Source organism: Lynx canadensis, chromosome E3 (assembly GCF_007474595.2).
Source record: "Lynx canadensis isolate LIC74 chromosome E3, mLynCan4.pri.v2, whole genome shotgun sequence".
Taxonomy (NCBI): domain Eukaryota; kingdom Metazoa; phylum Chordata; class Mammalia; order Carnivora; family Felidae; genus Lynx; species Lynx canadensis.
The window spans coordinates 12360685-12388227 of record NC_044318.1 but is presented as its reverse complement, the minus strand read 5'-3'; the positions used below and the strand labels follow the sequence as shown (position 1 = coordinate 12388227).

The following is a 27543-nucleotide window of genomic DNA, read 5'->3' as shown; positions in this document are numbered from 1 at the left end:
TATTGTTTGGGTCATGGCCAAACATTTTTGCATTTTTATGTGCAGGATGTTAATTCATTGTTCAATGATATTTTTCAACTGGGACATGTTTACTCATTTTTTAAATATAATTTTAAAAATCAGTTTATTTTTTATTTTTTACTAAAAAAAATTTTTTTTAACATTTATTTATTTTTGAGACAGAGAGAGACAGAGCATGAACGGGGGAGGGTCAGAGAGAGAGGGAGACACAGAATCCGAAGCAGGTCCTGGGCTCTGAGCTGTCAGCACAGAGCCCGACGCGGGTATTTTTAATTTTTAAATGTTTGTTTTGAGAGAGAGAGAGCCTGCATGAGGGTGGGGGAAGAGCAGAGAGAGAGAGGGGGAGAGAGAATTATAAGCAGCTCCACACTGTCAGGTGTCAGCACAGAACCCCATGCAGGGCTTGATCTCACGAACTGTGAGGTCATGACCTGAGCCAAAATTAAGGCACCCCCGTATTTACTCATTTTTAAATATTTAAAACAATGATCCTGCTTCTCCACTAACATCAAGTCCTTATAAAATCAGGTGATGGATACAGATTGGGTTTGATAATAGGCTGCATCTAGTTTATCAGTAATCTGCGTGACCGACATGAAGAGCAATCAAAATTAGCTTTAAGAAATTTAACAAAGACTTGATATATTTCTAGATGAATTTGTTATTGCTGATAATATGCAAGGCTATTACTCAAGAGAACTGGACAATTTCATTAAAAATTTTTTTACATGTATGTATTTTGAGAGAGCGAGAGCGTGCGTGTACGCAGGAGCGTGAGTGGGGGAGGAGCAGAGAGAGGGAGACACAGAATCCGAAGCAGGCTCCAGGCCTTGAGCTGTCAGCACAGAGCCTGACGTGGGGCTTGAACTCATGAACCACGAGATCATGACCTGAGCCGAAGTTGGTCACTTAACTGACTGAGCCACCTAGATGCCCCAAGGACAGTTCCAGTTTAAATTTGGAATGTTCATTTATATTTTTTTCCTGAAACCTCGCTGCATAGCAAAAATGGTTGAGGATTCAGGAATCCTCCTGTGATATTGCACTGAAAATTCTTGATTTTTTGCTCCATTTTCCCCCCCATCTGTAAAGGAAGAATATTTTCTTCGTCTTTGAAGGAAAAAAAGTCCTTCTTGAAATGCAAAATAGGAACTATTTTTATTGTGTATTGGAATAGCATGGTCAAGTACAGTCATCCATTTTTCTTTGAAAAATAATTGGAATGCAACGTTGTGTTAGTTTCAGGTGTACAAAGTAGTGACGTTATATTTACATACATTATGAAATGCGGTCATCCCTTCTCAACCCACCTAAAAAGTGGGAAAAGCACTTGCTTCTTTGAACATCTCTTTCTGTGTTAATAATGACCTCATTCTTAACTTCCATGCATGTTTGATTTATGACATTAACCTTGATTTTGCCATTTTTTTCAAGATACCCTTGTAGAGAAACATCCAGAAATGGCCATCAACATTCCCTCAAGTGGTTGATTTTAGAAAAATCTGTAAATTTTTCTGAGAGTTTATTTGTTTGGCACCAGGCTTTTCTCAGCGTGAGCTTAACTAAATATTGCACAGTCCTAACATAAATTTGGATGGAAATCTAACTGCCTACATATGCAGAGAACGTTTTGTTCCTCTCTCGCCAGATTTATGTTTAAAAAGTAAACCTTGAGGGGGAAATAAACTGCACCTATTTCTGCATTATTCGGAATTAGCATTTGGCTACATTAGTTATGCCTTCTTGGGAAGTTTTTATTGAGAGCTATCGGGAGCTCCCTGAGACAGCTGGCATTGGAGAGGTCTGCAGAGACGGAATGAAGCGTGAGGTGCTTTCTGAGCCATATTTGTCTGGAAGATCGTCCTGTGAGGATTTTGCATGCTGCCATTTTGTCTGTTTCATGGTCCTGGGCACCTCCTACATTTCTCCTTCCTTTGTTGGAAACCGAAGGCAAGTCCTAAAGGAGTAGAGCAGTGGCAGTCCGCATCAGACCGCTGCTGCTGATTGGCTGTGTGGAGTGTGCCCTTTGTTTATGTTGTAGGCTCTCTGGGCAGGAAGTGATTCACCTCCTTTTAGAACCTTGGTCAGTTTTGATCAATGCGTGGAAAACCAAACTTCGAGAAGATCCTTTGGTCAAATCCTTTTAGGCTGGAAAGAGCTAAAAATACTCTCTGCTTTCACTTCTTTTCATACCACAGAAGGCACAAAATCAGGCTTTTGCCTTAGGTTTTGTTAATAGTCATCTGTGTCTGCAAGGCACGTTGAACTCTCGCTCGATAACCTTTTCTGAAGGTTTTTGGGAAGGTTGTTTTCTATTGACCTCATTTCTTAGAAGGAGGAAGGAAATGAGCAAATCTTATTTTGGCTAATCTCTGCACGTAAGGGAATTAAAAGGAAGACTTGCCTGCAGTTTGCTGTAGAGGATGGCCGTCTTGTTCTTGACACAAGTGTCCTGAGTAGGAACAGGATTCCTCTAGAAATCTAGGCCTTCCTGGGATGACATTGCTGGATTTTGTCCCTACACTCGAGGTGAGGACAAGCCAGAAGAAGGAGTGATAGGCTCTTGGGCAAATTGTTTCCTCCCCTGTAAATTGGGGATAAAACTATTCATCTCCCATAGAAGTTACCAAGATCGCATGAGGTGTTAAAGTTCATTGCCCGATATTTACTATTTTCCTTTCTCGAAGCGTAAGAGAATTTAGCACGCTGGGGGATCTGAAAAGGAGATGCGGTGGTGGATGTGTTTTGTGTTAATGGTTTCATGATAAAGAAGAAAGTTGGTTATCACGTGGATATAAAATTAGAGCACATGGAAAGTGTTCACTCTTTTTTTTTTTTTGAATGTTTATTCACTTTTGAGAGAGAGACAGTGGGAGTGGGGAAGGGGCGGAGAGAGAGGGAGACAGAGAATCTGAAGCGGGCTCCGGGCTCTGAGCTGGCAGCACGGAGCCCGACGCGGGGCTCGAACTCATAAACCGTGAGGTCATGACCTGAGAAAGTCGGACACTTAACCGACCGAGCCACCCGGGTGCCCCAGGAAAGTGTTCACTCTTGCTTGTACCCACCTTTTAGTGTTTGCCTGTGAGAAATCAGGTGGTGAGGAAGTGTTTCAGATTGGTCCATGGCGGAAGCAAGTTTGCTTTGGTTTGGAGCATTTATATTAAAATTCTATTAGTCAGATGAATACAGCAGTTTTTGCAAAAGGTTGTGTAGGTACCAGTAAACGTGATTAGCGTAGAGGGGGAGGGGTCATTATGATGCCTGAAATAAAACACACCGTGTTTTTTCCCATTTCCTCTGTGGAAAGCAATCACGTGCTCGCCGCAAGTTGTTTTTTTTCCTTTTGTTTAAAACCTCTATTCATTATTTTATTTTATTCTACTTATTTATTTAATTTTATTTCTTTAATTTACATCCAAATTAGTTAGCATATAGTGCAATCACGATTTCAGGAGTTTAAGATTCCTTAATGATTCCTTTAAGATTCCTTAATGCCCCTTACTCATTTAGCCCATCCCCCCCCCCCCACAGCCCCTCTAGTAACCCTCTGTTTATTCTCCATATTTGAGTCTCTTATGTTTTTCCCCCTTCCTGTTTTTATATTATTTTTGCTTCCCTTCCCTTGTGTTCATCTGTTCTGTGTCTTAAAGTCCTCACATGAGTGAAGTCATATGATATTTGTCTTTCTCTAATTTCGCTTAGCGTAATATCCTCTAGTTCATCCACATAGTTGCAAATGACAAGATTCCATTCTTTCTGATTGCCGAGTAATACTCCATTGTGTGTGAATGTATGTATATATATCTATATATCTATATCTATATCTATATCTATATCTATATCTATATCTATATCTATATCTATATATCTTTAAAAATTTTTTTTAATGTTTATTTATTTTTGAGAGAGACAGAGATAGAAGGTGAGTGGGTTAGGGGCAAGGAGAGAGGGAGACACAGAATCCGAAGCAGGTTCCAGGCTCCAAGCTGTCAGCACAGAGCCCGATGTGGGGCTCAAACTCAGGAGCTATGAGATCATGACCTGAGCTAAAGTCGGACGCTTAGCTGACTGAGCCACCCAGGCACCCCACATCTTCTTCTTTTTTTTTTTTTTAATTTTTTTTTTTAACGTTTATTTATTTTTGAGACAGAGAGAGACAGAGCATGAACAGGGGAGGAGGGTCAGAGAGAGGGAGGCACAGAATCTGAAACAGGCTCCAGGCTCTGAGCGGTCAGCACAGAGCCCCATGCGGGGCTCGAACTCATGGACCGCGAGATCACTACCTGAGCTGAAGTCGGACTGAGCTTAACCGACTGAGCCTCCCGGGCGCCCCCACATCTTCTTTATCCATTCATCCATCGATGGACATTTGGGCTCTTTCCATACTTTGGCTATTGTTGACAGTGCTGCTATAAACATTGGGGTGCACGTCCCCCTTTGAAACAGCATCCCTGTATCCCTTGGATAAATAGCTAATAGTGCAATTGCTGGGTTGTAGGATAGTTCTATTTTTAATTTTTTGAGGAGGCTTCGTACTCTTTTCCAGAGCGGCTGCACCAGCTTGCATTCCCACCAACAATGCAAAAGAGATCCTCTTTCTCCCGCATCCTCACCAATATCTGTTGCCTGAGTTGTTGATGTGAGCCTTCTGACGGGTGTGAGATGGTATCTCATTGTGGTTTTGATTTGTATTTCACTGGTGATGAGTGATGTTAAGCATCTTTTCATGTGTCAGTTGGCCATCTGGATGTCTTTTTTGGAGAAGTGTCTATTCATGTCTCTTGCCCATTTCTTCACTGGATTCTTTGTTTTTTGGGTGTGGAGTTTGAGAAGTTCTCCATAGATTTTGGATAGTAACCCTTTATCTGATATGTCGTTTGCAAATATCTTCTCCCACTCCGTCGGTTGCCTTTTAGTTTTGCTGATTGTTTCCTTCACTGTGCAGAAGCTTTTTATTTTGATGAGGTCCCAATAGTTCATTTTGGCTTTTGTTTCCCTTGCCTCCAGAGACGTGTTGAGTAAGAAGTTTCTGTGGCTGAGGTCAGAGAGGTTTTTGCCTGCTTTCTTCTTGAGGATATTGATGTCTTCCTGTCTTTCGTTTAGGTCTTTTATCCATTTTGAGTTTTTGTGTCTGGTGTAAGAAAGTGGTCCAGGTTCATTCTTCTGCATGTCGCTGTCCAGTTTTCCCAGCACCACTTGCTGAAGAGACAGTCTTTATTCCATTGGATATTCTTTCCTGCTTTTTCAAAGATGAGTTGGCCATACGTTTGTGGGCCCATTTCTGGGTTCTCTATTCTGTTCCACTGATCTGAGTGTCTGTTTTGTGCCATCATTTTTTCCCTTGTAATATATGCGTGTGCATCACACTTAACATCAGAGAGATTCAGAACTGAAGGACTGTAGGAAAACAAAATATGTCCTTTCTGTCCAGCCCTTTCACTGACAATGGGGAGAGCCACGCTCATTTGCCCCATTTGCTAGCAACTGCCATTCGTACGGAGCAGCGTGGAGTGCTGGATCACTCGTGAGTTGTCCGTGGGCACAAGTGTTTGGAAGTGCAGACCCTGCTTGTCTCTCGAGAGTGCTACCCAATCACCTGCCAGGTGATTGCTTATCCTCTTCCTGGTGGTCCCTCCCTCATACAGAAGGTGCTGGAATAACAGGAGGACCAGCCTGCTGTATTCTGATTCCCTGTGTTGGCTCTCAGTTTTTAGCATCCTGACTGATGGGTCAAATGTGTCTTTACTGACTGTTCAGGTCGAGTATAAATTAAGTCTGTCGTTAGAAGCGTTACAGTGATTTCCCCCACCATGAGACTTGCGACGTCCCAACATAAGTGAGAGTTACAACACAGTTTGTACCATTGGTAAGGCACGGCTGGGGCTGTCACAACAGCCCGCATAATTGGTTCCATTTGCTTCTCAAATTTTAAAAGACTTGTTTAATTCCTCTAGTAGAATTGTTTCATTTTGGGATATCGGGTGGTAGCACGGTGCACTTGTGGTCTGTGTGGTCAGGTACCTGGGTTTGAATTTGAATCCCAGTCCCATTTCTTAAACCTGTGCCACCTTGGGCAAGTTACTTACCCTCTCTGTGCCTCAGCTTCCTCATCAGTCAACGGAGAACGTTCCTGCTCATTTGATAGGCCTGTAGTGAGCTTAGAATGAGAGAATGTGTGTAAAATGGACAGTGGCTGGCAAATCGTGGTGCCCGGTCAGCCTGGGGCTGCTACGCTGCCATGGGGACATTTATACCTGGAGGATGTGCTTCTCTGACCAGCTGCCAGGAGCACACACAGGGCTGTTTGACTTTCATAGAAGACACCCTACGATCATCCCTCCTGTGCTGCCCACACCCTGAAAGTGCGGTTCTCTATTCACTTACGAGCCTTGATCAGCAAAGGGAAGGCGGGGAGGAAAGGCCGCCTGTAACTGAGTGGTGTCCAGGGAGAGGACCTGAATGTGTTTTCTTCTTTTCCTTATTGCTTTTGTCCTTTGAGGCCTGTGGTTGTTTCTCAGCCTTTGTGCTGTGTAGCATTTCCAGGTGTGGATTTTTACTGGGAGAAGAGAGGAAAGAGATAGCATTTGCTTAGTGACCTGTGGGAAGCTGTTTCTTTTTATTTTTTTTTAACAGCTTTATTGGGATGTAAATTCACACACCATATAATCCACCCATTTAAAGTGTCCGATCCAGGGCTCCTGGGTAGCTCAGTCGGTTGAATGTCTGACTTCGGCTCAGGTCATGATCTTGCAGTTCATAGGTTCAAGCCCTGCATCAGGCTCTTTGCTCACAGCTCACACCCTGGAGCCTGCTTTGGATTTTGTGTCTCCTCCTCTCTCTGCCCCTCCCCTGCTCATGCTCTCTCTCTTCCTCTCTCAAAAATAAATAAATGTTAAAAAAAGTAAATAAATCATACAATCCACTGGTTTTTGGTATATGACATTATTACTTTTAAATTATGGCAAAATACGTGTAACATCCAATTTGCTGTTTGAAACACACATTTTTAAAAAAAAAATTTTTTTTTCAACGTTTTTAATTTATTTTTGGGACAGAGAGAGACAGAGCATGAACGGGGGAGGGGCAGAGAGAGAGGGAGACACGGAATCGGAAACAGGCTCCAGGCTCCGAGCCATCAGCCCAGAGCCTGACGTGGGGCTCGAACTCACGGACCGCGAGATCGTGACCTGGCTGCAGTCGGACGCTTAACCGACTGTGCCACCCAGGTGCCCCTGAAACACACATTTTTAAGTGTACAATTCAGTGGCATTAAGGACATTCACAGTTTGGTGCAACCATCTTCCTATATTTTCAGAGCTTTTTCCTCACCCCAAATAGCAGCTCTGTAACCATTAAGCAATAACTCCTCACCCTTGCCTCCCCTCAGCTCCTGGGACCTTCTTCTGATCTACTTTTTTGTCTTTATAAATTTTGTCCTTTTCGTGAGCTGTTCCTTTTTGAGCACCTCATTGCTTCAGTGAGATTTTAATCTGTTAGAACAGATTACACTTTGCAAACACCTGGGGCATCTTTCTTTCCCATTTGTTTGCTGTCTTCTGTTTCGGTCACTTCTTAGACACACGCGCCTCGAGATAGGTGGATGCGACGTTGTGCGAGTACCTCGGCCGAGGGTTGCTTGTTGGCAGGTCTGCGGAAGCCTGACGAGCGGAGCAGAGGCCTCAGGCTGGGCCATCCCGCCACGCTGCTGGGACAGTCATCCTTTGCGCCGCTGGGCTTCTGCGGCTGGGAAACGGGGTTAATAAACTTTCTCCTGGTCGGGTAGACCTGTGGCTGCAGCGCGGCGTGCGGCCTGTCGTGGGTGCACAGAGTGCGGTTGTCGCTGTGACTTTGACTGAAGTGAACCTCCAAGAAGGGAACGTGATTCTCGTTTTTCCTGGTAGCAGGGGCAGTGGTAGATAAAGCAAGCAGGCTGTGTGTGCGTCGCTGAGTTGTCTTGGGGCCGAGGTGCACGATGGCCATGAAAACCTTTCTCTAGACGACAGCATCCCGGGATCTGCTCAGAGAGTGCCGCCTAACTGTCTTCGCGTCGGAGTGAAAAAGGTCTTGCCGCGAGGTTGGGTCGTGAATGGGAACCGGAGACTCTGCCCGTGTGCCGGTCACGCTTGCGTGTGTGGAGACTTACGAGGCCGGCGAGGCAGCCAAGTGAGGCACACGGTGTCCTCTGTTCATCTGCCACCGGGAGTGCCTGTGCCGTGTGCGCGTCTCTTGCCCCAGCAGCCTCCGGTGATGCCGGAGCCGAGGAGGTCAGGGAGGCGGGACGGAGGCAGGCCGTGGCAGTGGTGATTGTGGGACCCTTCTTGTCCAGTGGGCTGGCTTCCCCAAAAACATGTAGCGGTTGTCCTTTAATTCTGTATTCGCGGCGCTGGCATGAAGGGGTCATGTCCTCTGCCCCTCACCTTCTTCCAAAACTGGATTTTGCACCAGGGACAGGGAGCACAGTCCACCACTCATTGTGAACTGAGTAGAAGGGGACTGTGGTGCTATCGTGGAGGTGACCTTTTCGTCATAAAGAGCCAAGCAATAGGAGTCCAGGGGGCGCCTGGGTGGCTCACTGGGTTAAGCGTCTGACTCTGGCTCGGGTCATGATCTCACGGTTCATGAGTTCGAGCCCCATGTCGGGCTTCACGCTGACAGTGCAGAGCCTGCTTCATTCTTGCTCTCTGCTCTCTCTCTGCCCCTCGCCTGCTCATGCTTTCTCTCTCTCTCAAAATACATAAATAAACTTAAAAAAAAATGGAGTCTGGGGGGCGCCTGGCTGGTTCAGTCGGAAGAGCATGTGATGCTTGATCTTAGGGTCATGAGTTTGAGGCCCATGTTAGGTATAGAGATTACTTAAATAAATAAAAGAAAAAAACTTAAAAAAAGAGTCCATTTTCAACTTCTCCAATTTGTGCAAATCTTGGAGTCTGGCACCATGAGGAGTAAAATCGCAGCACTGCAAATTCTTAGAGCAACCTCCCAGATTCCAGAAGGATTAGAGCCGGTTTCTCCCTAGCTTCCAGAATGTGTTTTACTCTAGTACACAGGATGTATTTTATCCTCACATACCTTAACCAAAGCCCTTTGTTTATTAATTTTTTAATTTATAAAAAATGTTTATTTATTTTGAGAGAGAGAGAGCACACATGCACAAGCGAAAGAAGGGGCGGGGGGGGGGGTGGGAGGAGAGAGAATCCCAAGGAGACTACGTGTTGTCAGTGCAGAGCCCAACTTGGGGCTCGATCCCATGAACCGGGAAATTATAACCTGAGCTGAAATCGGGAGTTGGACGCTTAACCGACTGAGCCCCCCAGTTGCCCCCAAAGCCCTTTATTTAAACCCGAGTCATGTTTGCTTCACTTTTGGTTCCCCGAGTTACTAGGATAGAAAGAATCTCCAAGAATTGACTTGGTTTGATCACCCCAGAAATTCTTAAGTACGTTGGTTTTCAGGAAGGTAGAAAACCGCTGAGTCTCGGGCACATTAAATTCTTCTCAGGCCTTTAGTCTGGCTTAAGACGGGGACCCTGTGGTTGTTTCCATGACTTCTTCAGGGAAGAGAGGGCTCGCCTCAAGTTAGTATTTCCTTGTCTAATTTTGACCTTGCTGTCTTGATTGCCGGAGATCAGCTGAGATGTGTCTGTGGCTTTATCAAAAGGCTGCTTTTGAAGAAAACGTAAGGGGCACACCGCACACACCTCTTCTTGTGTTGCTAGCCCCGCGGGCCCTACGGCGGCTGTGCACCTGCTGGGCCGTGCCAACCTTGTGTTGGCTCTCCTTACTTTAAACTACATTTCCCCCTGGCTTAATAACTTGTTTACCCTTATGATAAACATATCACCTGTAGAGGTAAAAAAATCAACCAACCCCCAGGTAGGTATGTAAGCAGCTCCCTCTTCCACAGAAGGGTATTGTATTAGTTTTCCTGTTGCTGCTGTAACAAATCACAGCAAGCTTTGTGGCTTTAGACAAGAGGAATTTATTCCCTATTCCCTTCTGGTCTGGAGGCCAGAAGTTTGAAATCGAGCTGTCGGCAGGGCTGCATTTCCTCCAGAGGCTCTGGGGAAGGATATGTCCCTTGCCTGTTCTAGCTTTCGGTGGCTGCTGGCAGTCCTTGGCTTCTGGGCACATCTCTCCGCTCTCTGCCTCCATGGTTACATTGTGGCTTCCTCTGTGTGTGTATGTGTGTGTGTGTGTGTGTGTGTGTGTGTGTGTGTGTGTGTGTGTGTGTTCTCCCTTTGCCTCTCTTGCAGAAGGACACTTGGGCTGGCATTTAGGGCCCACTTGGGTAATAATCCAGGATAATGTTCTCAAGAGGCTTAACAATGATTAATTACATCTGTTGGGACCCTTTTTCCATATAAGGCAACATTGACGGGTACCGGGATTAGAGTGTGTGTCTTTTTGGAGACCACCATTCAACTCACTGTAGGCTGTTAGTAGTAAAGTCAGCATTCTTAGGTATTCCTCGCCTTGCTTTAGCAAGGAAAAACCAGGTGGTAGTTATTTTTAAGACTATGTAACATTTCATTCGTACAATTCGAGGGTCACCAGTGTACCTAATATCTGATAGTGGCTACCCCAAAATCTTCTCCGTTGAACACCTTCCACTCTTCGGTGAGTTCCCTACATCATTTATTCACATTCGCTCTAATTGCTTCCAGCAATGCTCAGAGGTAAATAATAATGTCCCCACTTTAAGTCCTTAATTTTTAAAAAAATTTTTTAACGTTTATTCATTTTTGAGAGAAAGAGTGTGAGTAGGGGAGGGGCAGAGAGAGACGGAGACACAGAATCCGAGGCAGGCTCCAGGCTCCGAGCTGTCAGCACAGAGACTGATGTGGGGCTCGAACTCATGGACCACGAGATCAGGACCCAAGCTGAAGTCGGACGCTTCACTGGCTGAACCCCCAGGCGCCCCTTGAGTTCTTACTTTTAAGTAATCTTTCCACCCAAAGTGCGACTCAAACTCACAACAACACCAAGATTAAGAGTCACATGCTGTACTGACTGAACCAGCCAGGTGCTCCAATCATGTCCCCATTTTATTTTTTTAATTAATTTATTTAGAGAGAGCTCACAAGTGGGGGAAGGGTGGAGACAGACAGAGAGGAAGAGAGAGAATCTTAAGCAGGCCCCACACCCAACATGGAGCCCAATGCTTACAACCCTAAGATCATGACCTGAGCCAAAATCACGAGTCGGATGTTCAACTGACGGCCCCCCAGGCCCCCCAGTCATGTCTGCATTTTAAGGCTAAGGCTGTCTGCCAAGGGTCTCAGAAATGGCAGAGTCGGGGATGACCCAGGTCTGTTCTCGCCCAAGAATGGTTTCTTCCTTCCCAGCACACGGTTTCTAAAGAGTCAGTTCTGTGGTGGTTTGCTCATTTTTGTAAGAGACAGTGCCAGTATCTTTGAAGGGTTTCCTTTTCTCTTGGGGTTTGGCCTGAGCATTGATCATAAGAGATGTTGACTTTGACCCCTGGGTTCTGCGGGACTAGTTTCCTGTGACATTTTACAGTCCACCCTTCCATAGGCCGCACGCATGACTTCTTTGTATAATGCTTAGTTTAACGTTTTTATGTGATGCCATTTGATACGGTTCATTTGATGGGGACTGTTCACATGAGCTGCTGTTCTCACCCCCCTTCCTTGTTTCTAGTGTTGTATCTGTTTAAGAAAGGCCATGAGTTGGCTTCAGGACAGATGTTGGGTAACGCTCTATTTGTCAAAACATCAAGCGACTATAGATGGAGAATTGGGTGCCTCCCGCCCGAGTGAAATTAAAATAACTGATGCCACAGCCAGTCCCTTCCAGCCCGCGGATGTCTTCGTATTTTACACGAGAGCTTTAGCGAGCAAAATAAATGAGCTTGTTTTGTGAGAGATGTCTGCATGCTTCCTACCCTGGATGATGAGATTAGTTTTTTATGGCACATAAATATGTATAATGATGAGCCCTTGCGTACAGGGTTCTCATGAAGTGCTTTTCCTGCTGTGTCCTGAAGGAAATACCGAGACCGTTTGCAAGTACAGGAGAGCTGGCCGCTGTTAAAGGTTGCAGTTTTCCTTTGGAAGGCTCAGGACGTGGGGCGAGCCTCAAATTAATTCCCTGCTCACATTGTGTAGAGATTAGATTTTACTCCACATCTCTCTATCCCAGTCTTCAGTGGTGTCAGGGGAATGCAGTTTTACTTGGAAAGCTCTTTTCTGAGACAAAGCTTCTTAGGAACAGAAGCGCAGTCTGGAAGAAAGCACTTGAGCGAACGCAAATGTTTAACTCATCGAATGAAATCCTGCGTTTCTAGGAAGAAGAGCAAGGCGTTCGGGGGCTAAAGGTTTTTCTTTTTGTTGGGGTGGCGGGGGGGGGGCAGGGATCAGACGAGCACTGTTGTACTTTATTCAGACATGCCATAACATTAGAGATCCTTCCAGATCATTCAGACCTGGGTGTTATGTGTACAACTCTGATGTTACAGGAGGCAGACTCTCGTATTCAGGCGCCTATAGGTCTCCCAGGCTGGGATGTGCCGGTTCGAGAGTTTTCCTGAGGTCGATCACCGCGCGTGGGGGCAGCTGTGCCTGGGAAGCCTGGGAAGCCCGAGGCCCAGGCAGCCCACGGTAGCAGTTCTTCCTGCATTGCAAACAGGGGAAGATTGTCCTTTTCTTTTCTTTGAAGATTATATTATTTATTTTGAGAGAGAGTGTGTGCGAGTGGGAGAGGGGCAGAGAGAGAGAGAGAGAGAAAGAGAGAGAGAATCCCGAGCATGCTCTGCACAGAGCCTGACGCCTGACTCCGAACCCACAAATCATGAGATCATGGCCCGAGCAGAAACCGAGAGTCAGACGCTTAACCAGCTGCGCCACCCAGGAGCCCCAGAAGGTTGTCCTTTTCGTCTGTTGACAGCCTGGCTTTCCTTGCGGCCTGTCCTTCCCATTGCCTTGAAATTTCAGCCTCCCCGCAGCTCTTGCTCAAACGGCAGCCTCATTATGTGCCTGGGCTTGGTTATAATTTAATCGGCCATTAGAGCATTACCAAAAAAATGTTTCTGGGACCTTGTGTCTGAAGCTCTTGCTTCATCTGGGGCTTGGGTAGCGACTGAGGACTAAAAACGTGACTCGTCCCTGTTTGTTCCTGCTGGGGCTCCAGCCTCAGCATTTCACATCGAGGCTTTGGAAACAGCTCAGGTTACAAGCCACACGTGAGAGGGGTACCCAGCAGAGGCGGGTGGGCATTACTGTAGAGCTGGTAGTGAGAAGCTTTGGGCCTGAGTCCTGTCTCTGCTCCCGTGGCGGCCAAAGGGAAGCCAGTGAACTTGGAAGAACCTTCCTGCTTCCTGGTCTGATGAGACTGGCACTTATCTGCCTGTCCCTCAGACACCAGATGAGATAGGGTAAACGTACAACAATACATTTTGTCTTTCTGGCCAGGCACTTTGTGCTTCATGTTTTTTTGTCTCATTGAAACACAAAATACCCACTCTTAATTCCACCAGCCAAAAAAAAAAAAAAATCCCCTCACTTTAGAGCATGTCTCAGCAGTGTGTTTTCTGTGTCTGTTTCATTTACTAATTGAGATCAGTATGATTCATTTACTGATTGAGACGGTACTCGTTTTATAATTTTGCAGCTTAAAAAAATACAGTAATGAATTTCCACAAGACATTCAAACCAGTGGCCAGCATCACGTGGATGGCTTTCAGTGGTTCGTTGGGTGGATGTATCATGGTCCTCTTACAACCTAACCTTCGTGTTTGGGCCTCTTGTCAGTCACCATGTCCCCTGCACTGTGATGGGCATGACCGTTTTTTGCCAGTTGCTTTTTTTTTTTTTGAGAGAGATGGAGTGTGAGTGGGGGAAGGGCAGAAAGAGAGGGTGACACAGAATCCGAAGAAGGCTCCAGGCCCTGAGCTGTCAGCACAGAGCCCGATGTGGGGCTCAGACCCATAAACCATGACATCATGACCTGAGCCGAAGTCGGACGCTTAACCCACTGAGCCACCCAGGCACCCCCCTGCCAAGTTGCTTCTTTTTTTTTTTTTTTTTTTTTAAATTTTTTTTTCAACGTTTTTTATTTATTTTTGGGACAGAGAGAGACAGAGCATGAACGGGGGAGGGGCAGAGAGAGAGGGAGACACAGAATCGGAAACAGGCTCCAGGCTCCGAGCCATCAGCCCAGAGCCCGACGCGGGGCTCGAACCCACGGACCGCAAGATCGTGACCTGGCTGATGTCGGACGCTTAACCGACTGCGCCACCCAGGCGCCCCCCAAGTTGCTTCTTAAAGTGGCCATCGACACACCGCTCTGATTTGCTTTCTTTCTCTACCTTTGGATTTAGCCCTGGAAAACATGTTACTGTGGGAGCAGAATTAAATATTTTCTTTCATTTCCAAATAGAATCATTGTTCTTATACATAGTTGTGCTTATGCAGAATTTCAAAGAACTGTAAGGATCTTTTCAGTTCCCCGAGATTTGAGCCTCTTGTGAATAGTGTTCCTGAATCACCTTTGGGACTTCTTGCGTGCATTTATTTATTTATTTTATTTATTTATTTATTTTTTTTTATTTAAGATTTTTTTTATTTTTTTTATTTATTTTTGGGACAGAGAGAGACAGAGCATGAACGGGGGAGGGGCAGAGAGAGAGGGAGACACAGAATCGGAAACAGGCTCCAGGCTCCGAGCCATCAGCCCAGAGCCTGACGCGGGGCTCGAACTCACAGACCGCGAGATCCTGACCTGGCTGAAGTCGGGCGCTTAACCGACTGCGCCACCCAGGCGCCCCAATTGCGTGCATTTTTGAATATCACTTTTGCCCTCTTTGTTCGTTCTTTTCCTTTCTTTCTTTCTTTCTTTCTTTCTTTCTTTCTTTCTTTCTTTCTAATATTTATTTATTTTATTTCTGAGGTGGGGGGGGTGGGCAGGGAGAGAAGGGGAGACACAGAATCCAAAGCAGGCTCCTGGCTCTAAGCTGTCAGCACAGAGCCCGATGCTGGGCTTGAACTCATAAACCTATGAGATCATGACCTGAGCTGAAGTTGGACACACAACCGACTGGGCCACCCAGGTGCCCCTGCCCAGGTCTTTGTTTTCTTTAGCAAGAATTAAAAAAAAATTTTTTTTTAACGTTGATTTTTGAGAGATAGACAATGAGCAGGGGAGGGACAGAGAGAGAGGGAGATACAGAATCTGAAGCAAGTTCCAGGCTCTGAGCTGTTAGCACAGAAACAAGTTCCAGGCTCTGAGCTGTTGTTAGCACAGGGCCTGATGTGGGGCTTGAACCCACGAACCCTGAGATCATGACCTGACCGGAAGTCAGATACTTAACTGACTGAGCCACGCAGGCGCCCCTGCCGTCTTTGTTTTCTTGAGCTTAGCTGCACAAAATGGGTTAACACTGGCATCAGCTTGGCAATCCGTTTTTATTCACCAGACAACTAGGGAATGATGGTTCAGAGAAGCCATAGTCCAAGGCAAGCTGTCGTGTCATCAAAGAATAACCTTTAATCTAAGTGTACTTCTTTGAGCAGCCCAGTGTGCTTTGTGGTTGCCAGAGTCAGAGTCTGACACTTGCTGGTGAGGTCAGAGAATTTCGATAAGGTTAGAGGTGTCTGATTCCGTGTGTCGGGCATGTTACTCACGCCAAGTGTTGGCCAATCTTCGGTGCCGCGTTAGTGCTGAAGTTTAACGCGTGATGCTAGAGGTGTTCATCTGTAGCCAATTCACAGAACCGGGGGGACTTTTGCCTTAAGTTGGCAAGAGAGTCATATTAGTGATCTTTTTGCGCCTTTCTAAAAAATGAGAACCACGGTTGTCAGCAATAATGTCCCCGCAGTTTAGCTCTTGCAGAGAAGCTAGTTGCTGGTCACAGTTGACCTCCTGGTCTCAGGGAGTGGTGGAAGACTTATGTCATTGCTTCCTTGGTTTTTGTTTTGGTAGTTCTGTGTTTTTCTAAGCCAGACTCATTTAATGTACACACATCATTAAGACTGATGCTTTTTTGGAGCCGTTGGCACAGCTTCTTGGTCCTTCTTATGCTGGTTGATTACTGAATCATCATTAATGGCAATTAGCACGAGATTGAACATGCTCTTTTCGTGTTCTCTCAACTTGGTGGTTCTCAGTCTGTAGAGTTTCTGAGTCGGTAGGTCTTCGGTAGGGCCCGGGGATTTGCCTTTCTAACAGGTCCCCAGGTGGTACTGATACGGCTGGTCTGGGGAACCCCATTTTGATAAGAACTCAAGGTTCTGGGCTGCTAAGAAGTTTTATACCTGGAATGAGCTTCTGCAGTGACTAGCAAGCCTCCTCACGTAGTCTAGGTCCCAATGTCATACTGCCCTAGGCTGGAAAGGATATGGGCAGATGGCTTTTCGTGAGTGCTATGCAGCATATGGGAGACTTTAGAGATAAAAACATTGTGCACAGTAGCCCATTAAAGAGGCTGAGCTGAAGTTACCTCGTCTGATGAGCAAAAGACCTTGGAATTTGCTGTGCTTTACTGTTGGATCTTTCCAGGCGTGTTTGAAAGCCGAGATAAACAGCATCATGAATCACTGGAGAACACTAAAAATCTGACAGACGCCCACAAGGGTAAACTTTGTTTCGCGGCATCTAGAATGTGAACTTGAGTTTACGGTTTCTTAGAATAGAATCTTGGTATAAAATTGGCGATTGTACCAAATAGGAGTTTTAATTTTAACCTTTGATGGAGTTAGTAGCGTCAGCCCTTTTAGAGGGTAGGTGCTAAAATAATATTTCATCAGAAAGCTTGCGGGGATGTGGCAGGACTTCTGCCCTGTCATGTCTGTACTCAATTACAGCCATCTTGAATCTTCTCGAAAATAGAAATACCATGTTGTGCAAGTGTTGGTCCAAATGTCTTTGACACCCGCAGATTCTGAAGGCCTTCGGCAAGAGCATTGTTCAGCACAGTTCACGGCCAAGGAACACTCCTGAGCGTATTTACCGGCGTTTCTGCCTGCCCAGTGCATTGTCTCGTGTGTTAGAATGAACACTGTCAAGCAGATGACCCCCGTGTGAGGTCTTTGGTCACATCATTTCAGGCCTTTTGACAGCCAGTTTGTATGAGGCAAGCGTACAATCAAATGTTGTAATTTTTTACTTCAAAAGGGCAGGGATGTGACCAGAGCGGTGGCTTGCAGACAGCCTGGCACACAGAGGTGGGGGGGCCACCGGGGAGTTGACTTTGGTTCAGTTCCACCGACGCTCAGCTACGCTTTTAGGGTCGGTTTCCCAATGACACAGCTTTCTCCAGAGTTGCAGTTGGCCAAGTCACACGCGCACTTGGTTTGCGTGTTCTTCCAGGGTTTAGGGCTATTCATTTCTCTCTAAAGCCCAGACACGGAGGCATCGGGGAAGAGTGAGAAGCGCTATTAATAATTTATTTGAAAGGGGTTTCTATTTAGTGAAAGTGTTGAGCAAGCAAACAAGATAGTGTGGAATTAACTAACTTAAAAAAAAAAAAAATCTTTGTGGAGTCTTTTTGCCAAGAACAGATTTTTATTTATTTCAGTCAGAGGAAATATGAGAGAACAAATAGCCTGTATGTTGGGTGACGGAAGATACCTTTCAAAAAAGGGTTTGAAACATTTAGGTGGTGAGAGGGATTGGGGAAGTCTCCTTTTTAAGTATAATTCTTGTTGCAATTCATAGCACCGTTGATTTTCTCAGTGTGTTAGTGAGGTCGCATGATTTTAGAAACAAAATGATACTTTAAAAAAGAAATCAAGCAATTTCAGACTCAGACATGTGATTTTACTTTATATTCCTCTCTCCAGGACGGGTAAGATGGGGCACAAGATTGATCTAAGTGGCATTTTCAGTCAGGTGTCTCTGGCAGTCTCTAGTTATTTCCCCTGGGCCTCCCAGTTCTGCTAGCCTTTAGTTTATTTTTTAAGTTTGAAAAGTAATAGTGGGGCACCTGGGTCGCTCAGTCAGTTAAGCGTCTGACCTCGGCTCAGGTCGCGGTCTCGCCATTGGTGGGTTTGAGCCCCGCGTCGGGCTCTGTACTGACATCTCAGAGCCTGGAGCCTGCTTCAGATTCTGTGTCTCCCCCTGTCTCTGCCCTTCCCCTACTCATGCCCTCGCTCTCTCAAAAATAAATAAACATTAAGCAAAAAATTTTCATTGTTAATTTGGATCATTTAATGCTGTTAGAGAACATGAGCTATTATTTACTGACAGCCCAGTGTATTATTGAACCTTAAGGTCACTTTTGATTTTTGGGGTGTTTGTGTAGCAATGAACATGTTGATTCAAGCTTTTATTCTTCTGTTGAAATTAGAGTAAACATTTTAAATTATTTTTATGGTGCTTGCTATGTTGCATTAACTTTTAAATTAAGGTTTTTTTTTTTTTTTTTTTTAATTTGGTTTTTAGAATCGGGGACTATCTCTAAATTTACTAAATGGAAAATTGAAAACTTTTTGAAGCATAAATATATTGAGCCTTCTCACCCAGGAGTAACTTCATAGGTTCTGGTCGGCAGTAGTAGTAATAGCTGCCGTCAGTGACAGACTCTTTTGTGATGGGTGCTCTGTGCGATAGTGTCTTCTGGGGTCCCAGGTAGTGTTGATTGAATTGGGTAAAAGGCTCCCAAGGGCGCCTGGGGGGCTCAGTTGGTTAAGTGTCTGTCTTTGGCTGAGGTCATGATCTCATGGTTTTTGAGTTCAAGCCCCGCATCAGGCTCCATGCTGACAGTGCAGAGACTGCTTGGGATTCCCTCTCTCTCTCTGTCTCTGTCTCTGTCTCTGCCCCTCCCCTGCTCACGTTCTCTCTCTCTCTCAAAATAAATAAATAAAAACTAAAAAAACCAAAACCAAAAACGGCCCCCAGAGCCAGAATAGTATATGCTTGAGCCTAAATTAGTGAACTAAAAATAAAATTGGTTTCTTAGCCATAGGATTTGGATTATTAAATTGTAGGCCAGGCAACAAGTTCTTAAACCACAGAGTACCATGGCTTTGTTTTTTCTGGCATTAACCAAACAGTGTTATTTATACTGATGGTTCCATTTGTAAACTAGATCATGCCCTGCTTGGCGTTTGAATGCCTGAATAATATGCCTTAATTGTGGGTCAGTGAAGCCAAACTAATTGCTTGTTGGGCTCTTGGATTGCCTTTTTAATTTGCTGTATAATGCAGTCTCCACCAGAAACATACCATGTATTGTCATCTAAGCAAAGCTTATTAAAATCATCTTACAAACAACGGAATGCCTGATATTTTGTCCATAATCTTGCAAATAAAAAAATTAAATGCATTACAGAGAGTTGTAAGTTACAAATATGCTTTTTTGAGTGCCTTTGTATCTGTTTCGGAAAGTATACATAAAATGCCTGTTCTACGTTTTATATCAATGTGATTGCTTTCTTTACCACAGATTGTTTCGCTTTGTGCTTTTAATATGTTTTAAATGACAGTAATGGCATGAGCTTCTAAGATGGTCACTTATTTCAGACTGTGCAATTCACCCAATAAGATTGGTATTGGTATTCGTCCAGTGACTTTCTGTTTCAGTAAAAAAAAAGAAAAGACATATTTGCTGTCATTATCAGTTCTCCAAACACCAGTCATAAGAGTTCCCTTTATAATTTGTAGGGACAGTTGTTCAGAAGTCGGTAAGATTGTTAGCATTCTCCGATACTTGTTTTCTCTCAGTTTCTCTCAACTAACAAGCAGACCTGCAGAGGACTTTCTTTTGACTCTCTGGTCACTAATTTCGTCCATGTAGCTAATATTTATTGAACAGCTGCTGAATGCCAGGAACTGTTGTAGGTGGAGGGATGCCACAGGTTGGTGGTTGTTTGTTTGTTTGTTTTTTTTTTCTATTTATGATTAATATTTAGTCCTAGAGAAAAATCTTTGAGGTGAATTGTAAGAGCTTTTTAAAATGATTTTAGAAATGGAGTAATATATTTAAGAAGTGTCTACTTAAGAATTTAATAGATGCCTATGTCGGGTTTTCAGTAGAAATTAGCCCATTACCTGTTTTTCTTTTCTTTTTGTAGGTTATTTCTTATGAGAGTCATGGATATCCCCTATCTCAACTTGGAAGGACCAGACTGTAAGTGAATTTGTATTTTCTCTTTGCATCTGCACATGTAAGTGTGTGGTCTGGAAGGGATAACAGGAAAAGTACGACTGAAGAAAGAGCTTTATTTACTTAAAAATAGGCAGTGATTTTGTGGTGGATATGAATACTATGCTTAACGTAATGGTACCCTTGGGTCTTGATTAACTCATCTCTTGAGTTATATTTTCCAGTTTATGCATGAATTGAATGTTGAAAAATGTATATCTTCTCTTCATTATTTCGTTTTCACTCAGAACTCTAAATTCATCATTTCCCATAAGCGCACATGATAAATTTTGAGATGTGTTAGCTGTGTTACTAACCATAAGTTCTCTATTTTCCAGTTACTTGAGTATGTATATTTTTTGGTTGGGTGGGGTTTTTTTGTTTTTTTTTTTTTTCATTTTCCTTTTTCATTGAAAACCTTGGAAGTCCAGTCCTTTAGGGAGATGGTTACTGCTGCTTCAGATTAGTTTTCTACTTCATCCTCCTCACCTTCCCACTTTTCTTTTCCATCGCTTTCTTTTTTTTTTTTTTTTTTTTTTAATTTTTTAACATTTATTTATTTTTGAGAGACACAGAGAGAGACAAAGCGCTAGCAGGGGAGGGGCAGAGACAGAGGGAGACACAGAATCTGAAGCAGGTTCCAGGCTCCGAGGTGTCAGCACAGAGCCCGATGTGGGGCTCGAACTCACGAACTGCAAGATCATGACCTGAGCTGAAGCCGGCCACTTAACCAGCTGAGCCCCCCAGGCACCCCTCCATTGCTCTCTTTCTAACCTTGGTTTATGGGCCTCAATCCCTGCCATTGGATATAGATGTGGGAGAACTGTAACTGATGGTAACAGTCCTTGCGGTGATGATCAGAGGACATAGGTGCAGAGACAGAGACAGAGGACATAGGTGTTGCATTCCATATCGGAATTCTGTTTCGGTGTACTCTTGTCACAAGAATTCTGCCACCTCAGTGCCCTCATTCCCGGTTTATAGCCACGAGTAGCCAGAGCGGTTCAGTCCTAGGACTACCTCTGCTTAAACTCAGCCCACTGAATGTGGACGGTGCGTTACCTACACATGCAGACAACTAGATTAAAAGGAGAAAGTTAAACACTTAGTGAAATATCTTGAATAGAGTAGCCTTTTATTTTTCCCCTTTAAATAATTTTCATGGGAACTTCATGAGTTCCTGTGGTCTGCATAGAATTGTCAGGATTCAAATTGTTGTGGGTTCAATAAAGTATCAGAGCCCGAGTCAAGGGTGAGATGACAGAGTGCTGCCGTTCCAAAGAATACTTTTAGGAGTTGTTTGGTAATCATGAGTCCTTCACAGCAATTCCTCAAGTTAGCTTGGAGGCAGTTCCTTTAAAGAACCCCTGGTATATCATTCACTTTTCAGCTGTCAACCTTTTATCCAAAACTTGTCTCCTAGTGCAACCAAAACGCGATCATGTTCTCCATGTGACATTCCCCAAAGAATGGAAAACCAGCGACCTTTACCAGCTTTTTAGTGCCTTTGGTAAGTAAATCACAAGTACATATGTACTTTTAGGATTTTGCTATGTTTTTGGTCTGTGCAGGTGGCCACAGGTATATGACAGCTTCAGCTCGGACGTGAAAGAGTATTGCTCTGCAAGAGTTTAGTCGCACTCATGGAGTATTTCAGGGTTTGATATATTGCTATTTTTGTGCTAATGTGACCTGAGGAACTTTTAATAGCGCCCCACAATAGAGTGCTATTATTAATCCACGGAAAGCAGGATACTATTACTGTGACTGCCCTTAGTGCTGACCATGGAAAATAAATCTAGGCAGAGGATAAATCATGTTTAAGATTAAATTCAGAGAGAACGTCTGTTTCGTAAGGGCAAGTCACGGCTTGACACTGAATAGTCCAAGCACATGAGCACAGATGTTTAAGAGGACCGAGATAGGAGTTATGAGGGCGGTAGGGCACCGTTTTATCAGGTCAGGTGATAGGTGGAATCGAACAGTCTTCCGATGAGGGTTTATAATGACCCTTCTGAAGTCTTCAGCAGTTCCTCTTTAACCAGTGAAATATTTAAGCTCTTCTCTTTTGAAATTTTAGGTAAAGGCAGCACGAAATCTAAATGGCCAATACTAAGACTGTCCGTTAATGTTTATGTACCTTTTCACTGGGCTAATATCCTCTAAAATGTAGCCATTTAAAAAATATCTGAAGAGTTTATTAAAAGATGGTAAAGTGTTTATATTTTAACATTTCATGTAAAAAGCAGGTACAAAGTAGAATTCCTATATAACTTTTTTTGTTAACACTTTGTATAGAAATCAGACTGAAAGGAAGCTTCATGCTATTACCACTGACTATTTTGAGTTTTTTTTTTTTTTTTAATTTTTTTAGACAGAGAAAGTGCGAGCAGGAGCAGGGAGGGGCAGAGGGAGAGAAAGAATCTTTTTTTTTTTTTGAGAGAGAGAGAGGGCACAAGTGAGCAAGGGGCAGAGAGAGAATCCCATGAGGGACAGAGAGACAGAGAGAGAGAGAAAGTCAGGGCTCATGTTTCTTGCCCCAAGCAGGGATCGAGCTTACCCGAAACGGGGCTCATGGAGAGAGAGAGGATCTTAAGGAGGCTCCACGCTCAGAGTGGGGGTCCAACACAGGGCTCGATCCCACGACCCTGGGATCATGACCTGTGTTGAAATCGAGAGTCAGACGCTTACCTGACTGAGCGACCCAGGCGCCCCATCGCTGACTGTGAGATAGGCTTCTTTATGCTTTTCTGTATTTCCTAAAATAAGCATATATGTATTAGATTTTATAAGCAAAACACTTTACAGACTTAACTTTTAGAAACGTAAGCGAAACAAGGTATGTTTCCCAGTCTTTGCAGCCATCTCAATGACGTCTGAAATTCTGGTCTTGCTTGTTAATTTAAATACAGATCTGGAAATGCAATTGAATTTCATGGCTAATTTGTTTTGAGAGCTTTTGATGTTGTTGCCGTTCTTTCTCGAATTGCGAAGTGCTTACCCTATTTAGTCAACCTTTAATTGGGTAAATTAAGTAGAAGGCTCAGGGGAGAATTTTGTTTTCTTTTCTTTTTTTTTAACATTTTTTTAAAAGTGTATTTATGTATTTGAGAGAGAGAGCACAAGCAGGGGAAGGACAGAGAGAAAGGGAGAGAGAGAATCCCAAGCAGGCTCCACGCTGTCAGTGCAGAGCCCAATGCGGGGCTTGAACCCATCAACCCTGAGATCATGACCTGAGCCGAAATCAAGAGTTGGACGCTCAACCAACCAAGCCACCCAGGTGCCCCTCAATTTTTTTCTTTTTAAGTTTATTTATTTTGAGAGAGCAAAAAAGCCTGGGTGGGAGAGGGGCAGAGAGAAGGTGAGAGAGAATCCCAAGCAGGTTTTGCACTACCATCTTGGAGTCTGATGTGGGGCTGGAACCCATGAACTGTGACATCATGACCTGAGCCTAAATCAGACACTTAACTTGACTGAACCATCCAAGCGCCCCTGTTTTCGTTTTACTTAAAAAACAAATGAGTTGTGTGATACTGGACAGATAATCTCTCTGTGTGTCTGTGTCCTCACCGGAGATGCTGATGATGCCACTTACTGTATTCAGCATTTCACGAGGACTAAATGAGCTAATTCGTGGAAGGCATTTAGCATAGTTTGTGGCCTACAGCAACTAAATAAATGTTGACTATTATTATTTATCTAAAACACACACAGTAGAGAAGGGACTTTAGTCATTGAGGAAGTCATTATGGTACCTTGCTGTGCAACAGGAAGTGAGTTTTTGTCCTATGACAATGAGTTTGCAAGCATTTGTAGCCTTTGAAAATTTCAGCAGGAATTAAAAACATTTTTTTTCACTACTAAATTCCGGTGATGTTTACCCAGTTTTAATAATTCCAGTCTTGCGTGTCTTTTGGAGGAGAGCAGTAGCAGAATAATTAGGCCTCTGCTTGCCCTTCAGTTTTCTTGAGCTCCTGCCCCACCACACCTGTCCTTCCTTCTCCCCAGCGCCCTCGTGCCTTCTGTCTGTCTGCAGGTGGTTAGCCTTTCTGGAAGGTCTGTCTCTCTTCATGTGAACATCACTTGGTTTCGCTAGACTGCTTTCTGCCCCTCTCGGGTTTTTCTTGCGTCCGTTAGTCTGTCTTGGTTTCCTCTCTCTGACACCTTCTTTTCTTTGGTCCTCGTCTACCTGCTACCTGTTTGCTTTACCTGGCCTTGAGATCAACGTTGAGTTTTTCTCACTTCTTGCTACTTGGATTCCTTTTGTGTTTTCCAGTTGTAATTTTCAAAGCTTATGCCTCTCCTGAAATGCTTAATGCAGTAAGTGCCATCGTCATCATCTGACGAGGACAGAGATGCAGAGAGATTATCTGTCCAGTATCACACAAGTCATTTGTTTTTTTAATTAAAATGAAAACAGGGGCGCTTGGGTGGCTCAGGCGGTTAATCGTCCGACTTCGGCTCAGGTCATGATCTCACGGTCTGTGGGTTCGACTCCCACATTGGGCTCTGTGCTGACGGCTCAGAGCCTGGAGCCTGCTTCAGATTCTGTGTCTCCCTCTCTCTCTCTGCCCCTCCCCTGCTCATTCTCTCTCTCTCTCTAAAATAAATAAATATTAAAAAGGAAAACTAGGGGAAAAATTTTAAAAAATTAACACATTCTGAAATATATCAGACATGCAAATGAAGTCTGGTAGTGATCTGAAGGGTCACATGTTCCCTTTACTTTTATTTCGCTGTTACAGGTAACATTCAGATATCCTGGATTGATGACACATCAGCGTTTGTCTCTCTCAGCCAGCCCGAACAAGTACAGATTGGTGAGTGCTTGGGGTAGAGGTTTTGTATATGAATGAAAATGCAAGCTTGCCCTCTTTATGCGGTGGCTTCAGTCCTCTGATACACAAGCATTGCTGCCTGGTTTGTTTAGAGCTGTGTCTAAAATAAAGGGGGTAATCAGTCAGTATCACGTGTAGATTGCCTCCTTTCTGTTCCCCTCGCGTTGCACTTTTTTAAAACGAGTTGCAGATTGGCTTTGAGAATTAAAAGTAGCAAATTGAGCAGAATGGGGAGCATCAAAAAGTGATACCTGTATCCATTGTTCATCTCTGTACTGTTTCCATTTATTTATGTTTTTGTCATCTATTCATTTCATTAAACTTGTCTCGAATACTTGTTTTACAAACACACTGGAAGATGTTTTATTTGCTTTCAAAATAGAACAGTAAAAGATGGAACACCACATCTCTTACTGGATCCTAAATAATTTTGCTCTTAACCATCTGAAAATGTATTTCCTTAGGACTGAAAGTTATTGATAAAATATGTGTTGTTAAACAGCTGCTTCCTCAAATAGATTTCAAGTTTCCCTGGTGCTTAATAATGTAAGCGGTGTGGAATTTTAAAGTGTTCTGTCTTTTTTTTTTTAATGTTTATTTATTTACTTTGAGAGAGAGAGTGCTTGTGTGAGTGGCAGAGGGGCAGAGGGAGAGAGAGAGAGAATCTTAGGCAGGTTCCATGCTCAGCAGCACAGAGCCTGACGCGGGGCTCGATCCCACGACCGTGAGATCATGACCTGAGCTGAAATCGAGTCTGACTCTCAACCGCCTGAGCCACCCAAGCTCCCTAAAGTGATATGTCTAATTAAACTTTTGTTTATTTAACAAGGTACCACGTACTGAAACTATATAATTCTGATAAGGTAACTAAATGAGTAACTATATATGAAAACTTCCACAAGTATGCCCATTCAGATCAGAGTATTTTGGTGTTTCTTCTTAATTATATGACCACTGCAGGAATATAGGTTACATTGCAGTGAAGAGCTTAGACTCTGGAATCACACTGCTGCCCTACCTGTAGTTGTATGACCTTGGGCAAGTTCTTTAACCTTGACAAGCTTCTGCTTATCTCTCTAAAGTGAGGATGACAGTATGAATTTATTGGGATTATTGTGAAGATTACAGGAGATGATGTACATGAAGCTTGGCACAGCTTTGAACGTGTATGACGATTACTTGGTAGTGGATTTCAGTGTGAAATGTCCTTCAGGAGCATGTGACACCGAGAATAGTGTTGGATACAGGGTTTGAATGATGTTGCTTGTTAAATGTTTTGGTGTTTGCTTATTTCTGTGATTCATTCTCCTGCGATCCTTAGAAAGGCCTTCGAGATGGCCCCCAGAGGGACTGATTATTAGAGAGGCAAAGATAACTTCGGGGAGGGGAAAGGGACTCTGAGATCGAGAGTGTAACAAGACTTTCTTGCGGCTGCAAGGACACAGAACTAGAACTTTTGGCTGGAAGTCTAGCCACACCTCCTTGGCCCAGCATCACCCTTCACCTCCCTCACAGCGCATACTTGTGTGACACTGAAGCCACATGGTGGGGTAGAGGAGATGCAGACTGCCCCGGGGCCTACCCTCGCCCCACCGCTCGTCGGCTGTGTGTCTTTGGGCAGGTTATGTGAACTCTCCAAGCCATGGGCTCCTCATCTGAGAGGTGGATTCGGTGACGGGTACTTTGTGAAGCGAGGTCACAGACATTAGTGGGGGGCCTGGCACTCCACCAGCGGTGCTTGACAAATGCTAGGTGATTATTCCCATATCTGCTTGGCCTCCCTTGCTGCGAACAGTAAAAATGAGAGTGTGTGAACGTGCCGTGAGATGTGTACAGCACCAGCTGGTGGTATTTGCTTGCACACACGAGCAGACTCCTCGTTTATGTGTGTGCGGTATCACAGCTTCTTGTGACGTTCCTCTGGTACCATGTTTGACGTCTAGTAATGCTTGCTCCCTTGCTTACGATCGCAATATGCCTCCAACGGTAGCTTTCGAGCTCACTATTTCATTCGGCGATACCTGACATCTGGGAACTGCATTTCAGAATCACGTTGCTCCGGAGGCACATCATTTGATTGGTTTTGTGTGTTGCTTCCCTGAGGGCAGTATTGAGTCCGCCTCGTTCCCCACTGACTCCTTCTCCAGTGCCGAATGCACCGTGGCATGAGTAGAAACGTGTGTTTGAGTGGGTAACATGGGGAAGAGGCCAAGATGAAATTGTGACCTTTTTACCTTTTTCCTCGTACCTGAAGTAGGTGACTATTGTGTCTCAAGAGATGCAGCTTTACTAGTAAAGTCTCAGTTTCCATTGTAGGCTCTTACACAGAGGACAACACTTAACAGAAATACCTGGCCGTTTGCACATGCTGTGCCTATGACCATAAGTTTCTTTGCCACAAGCCACCTCTTTACCATCCTTTTCCTCCAGAGCTTGGCTATGTCCCATTTCCTGCCTCGTGTCGGCTTAAACATCCATTTCTCTGGATGTCTCCTTCTCTGGGCCCCATTTCTGTGCAGCCTGGCATCCTTCATGGATATACCTTGTTTATCTTCCCTGGCGAACTGTAAACTCTTTGAGAGCA

At 44.3% G+C, this 27543-nt stretch overlaps 1 protein-coding gene across 1 annotated transcript in view; it reads left to right on the top strand.

Annotated features, from left to right (window-relative positions):
* PARN (poly(A)-specific ribonuclease) overlaps window positions 1-27543 on the top strand; it is a 168891-nt gene that overhangs the window by 41348 nt on the left and 100000 nt on the right. Inside the window, exons 19-21 of the mRNA XM_030300066.2 lie at window positions 20051-20106; window positions 21545-21631; window positions 24867-24941. Of these exons, the coding sequence (XP_030155926.1) occupies window positions 20051-20106; window positions 21545-21631; window positions 24867-24941 (218 nt within the window). The remainder of the gene's footprint in view (window positions 1-20050; window positions 20107-21544; window positions 21632-24866; window positions 24942-27543) is intronic.